Source organism: Halichoeres trimaculatus, unplaced genomic scaffold (genome assembly GCF_033239565.1).
Source record: "Halichoeres trimaculatus isolate MK-OKI-2021-1 unplaced genomic scaffold, fHalTri1.1 fHalTri1_scaffold_14, whole genome shotgun sequence".
In the NCBI taxonomy this organism is placed as follows: domain Eukaryota; kingdom Metazoa; phylum Chordata; class Actinopteri; order Labriformes; family Labridae; genus Halichoeres; species Halichoeres trimaculatus.
In genome coordinates, this window is record NW_027437192.1 from 10,974,996 (window position 1) to 10,977,841 (window position 2,846).

General features: G+C 41.3%; 1 protein-coding gene across 1 annotated transcript; it reads left to right on the top strand.

The window, feature by feature from the left end:
* Positions 1-483: 483 nt before the first annotated feature.
* Positions 484-2,831, top strand: LOC141803564 (protein C1orf43 homolog). Its single transcript, XM_074687685.1, has 7 exons — positions 484-850; positions 931-1,032; positions 1,126-1,234; positions 1,338-1,391; positions 1,618-1,784; positions 1,867-1,925; positions 2,214-2,831. Exons 1-7 carry the CDS (start codon positions 788-790, stop codon positions 2,419-2,421), a joined length of 762 nt encoding a protein of 253 aa, XP_074543786.1. The 5' UTR covers positions 484-787; the 3' UTR covers positions 2,422-2,831.
* Positions 2,832-2,846: the final 15 nt, after the last annotated feature.

The following is a 2,846-nucleotide window of genomic DNA, read 5'->3' on the forward strand; positions in this document are numbered from 1 at the left end:
AACTTGGTGCGCTCTATCCGTATAGATCGCACCAAGGGTATAAATAAGAAAAAAAATCAATTATAAAGATGGCCACATGTGGAAGGTCATATTTTTCTTTTTCTTTGGAAAAGTTAGTGGAAACAGGCTTTTATAGCTTGGACAGTAATAGCACGAAAAGTCTCTACTTAGAGAAAGATCGGGACACAAAGTATATAAATATATATATATCAGCTACTTTCTATCAATTTGTGTATTTTTGTTTTACCTTTTTACGTTGTTGTTGTTGTTGCTGAAATGTCGCTTTTAACTTGCATGAGCATATTTTACATGTCTTTCGTTTTATTTGTTTCTGCAGTTTCATAATTAACCAGATTAAGAGTGTTCCTTTACTTAAGAGCCAAAAAGCATTGCATTCTTTTGCAAAGTGGAACTTTATACTTTATTCTGCGGACCTAACTGGTCCCTCTGTTCGCAGTTATTACGGTAATTCCCAGCGTCGCAAATGAGCTGTCACTGTCGCAGTCTGTGCGTCGTCCAGCTAACACAAGCTAACTTGCGTACTTGTAGCATGTTGCCCCTAAACATGACGAGGAGCATTGTACTCTCGCTGCATTGCTTCTCTATCTAGAAACGTCCTTAAAAAGCCGCTGCCTGGTACACCTCACCTGTGTTACAGTGCTTTTGTTTTCAAAATGGACAACCGACCGTTAGCCAACAAGCTAACATAGCAACAGATAGTATAGATGCTTTGCTAACTAGCTCATCGACCTGAGGATAATCTACAGTCTGCACTCTGACAGATAACATGGCAGATTCATCGCCGTTATCAGGGATTAATGTGGTTCTGGTTATGGCCTATGGGAGTCTGGTAAGTAGTATTAAAATAGTGATGATTGCTACCTTGCTAAATACAGAAAGCCACCTCCTTATATCTGGTTGTGTGCGCAGGTGTTTGTGCTGCTGTTTATCTTTGTCAAAAGGCAAATCATGCGATTTGCTATGAGATCCCGCCGAGGACCCCATGCACCTATTGGCCACAATGCACCCAAGGTAAAGTGTTTAGTGAAGGAGACAGAATATTCTCGTGTTTTCAAGGATTATGGAGCTGCTGTTTCCTTAAACGTGTATCTTTCCGTCTTGCAGGGGTTGAGGGAGGAGATTGACTCCAGATTGTCAAAGGTCCAGGAGATCCGTTTTGAACCTCGACTCCTATCAGAAGAAGATGACAGGCTGAAGCACGGATCCCAAATCAGTCAGTTGCTCAATCAGCTTATTCTGATGCTGTCTCTATCTCATTAAAGTGAATTTCCTGTTTCTTTTATGCATTGTAAGTAAACTTTATTTGCATTTCAAAGGTTGCTACAACTACCTGTACAGAATGAAAGCTCTGGATGCCATTCGAGACTCGGGTAAGATGTGATTGATCTTGTTACATATATAAGTTTATTATCACATCCCATCATTAATGGGCATGACAGTGGTGCGGTGGTTACTTCTGTTTCCTCACTGCAAAAAGGTTCCTGCTGCGATTCCTAGCTGAACAGGAACTGACTTGTGTGGGGTTTGCACGTTTTCCTTGTGCATGTGTGGGTTGTGTCCCATGGGGAACACTGAAATTAAACTTTTTCTCCCCAGGTATTCCCCTGCAGGAGATCAGCCGCTGTCCCAGTGCATTTACTGGACGAAACTTCAGGAACTGGCTGATGGAGCTGCGCAACTCCCACTCTCTGATTAAGAGCAGCCGCAGCGCACTCATCGACCGTTTGCTGGAAGGATATGATAGTGCTCGACATGGGACTGGGGTGCATACAAGAGAATATGACATATTGGCTTTGAATTTTGTGATATATCATGCCAGTGATCTTACTCTAACATTTGTTTCAGGTGTTCGGGGAAGCTGAGTTTCTAGAATACCAGCAGGCTCTCTGTGAACTCGCGGATGTGTAAGTCCCTCTTGGTTCAGGTTCAGTTGGCTAGACAGCAGCCATAGCAGATCTGTCCTGAAAAATAGCAAAACAGGCAACCCTGCCAGAAAAGACAAATTAAAGTACTTATTCGAAATCAGCATGAAATTAAATGTATTAATATGTAACCACAAATTTATAAGAGAAAGGTCTGAAAACTTTTATTTAGAGGGGGGATGTTTCTGGGTTTTAAGCACGATCATGTGATACACAGGACAAGACAACATCTTGCACTCATACAGTCTCAAAACATTTCCCCTCCCACAGAGTAAAAGCTTATTCCAGCTCTACCAGCTTGGACCAGCATCACCAGTCTGCAGCCAAGGACCTGACTGGCTCCCCTGTTCGCAGCACTCCCTCAACCATCCAGGTCACATACCTGCCCTCTACTGGCCAGCGCAGCAAGAGGCCCAAACACTTCCTGGAGCTGAAAAGCTTCAAAGACAACTACAACACACTGGAGAGCACGCTGTGAGGGATCAGCTGTTGGTGTATGTTCATGCTGTCCAAAGGGAAACAAAAGTTCTTTTAGGAGTATAACTAACCGGAAATTCAGATAAGATCATGTACATTGTGAACATTTAATATACAGTGTTTTCATGTTACTGTAAATGTACAAAAGAATTTCTGATTTCATGTTTCACCCGGATCTTCTGACTATTTTTGGACCTTTGGGAGAGTTCACAGGACATATATGATTGTAGTAAATCTATCTGGGTTTCCGTTGTAGATTTGTAAAAAATGCAAGTGGAATTCATATTTTTATTTCTCCTTTAATTTAATGTGTTTGTACAGAATCAAGATGTTTATATGTACAGTAATAACTTATTTTCTTGGCAGTGTTTGGTTTTTATTTATGTTAGGTTGCACACATTCGTTGTTTAAGAAAAAAAAGCCTTG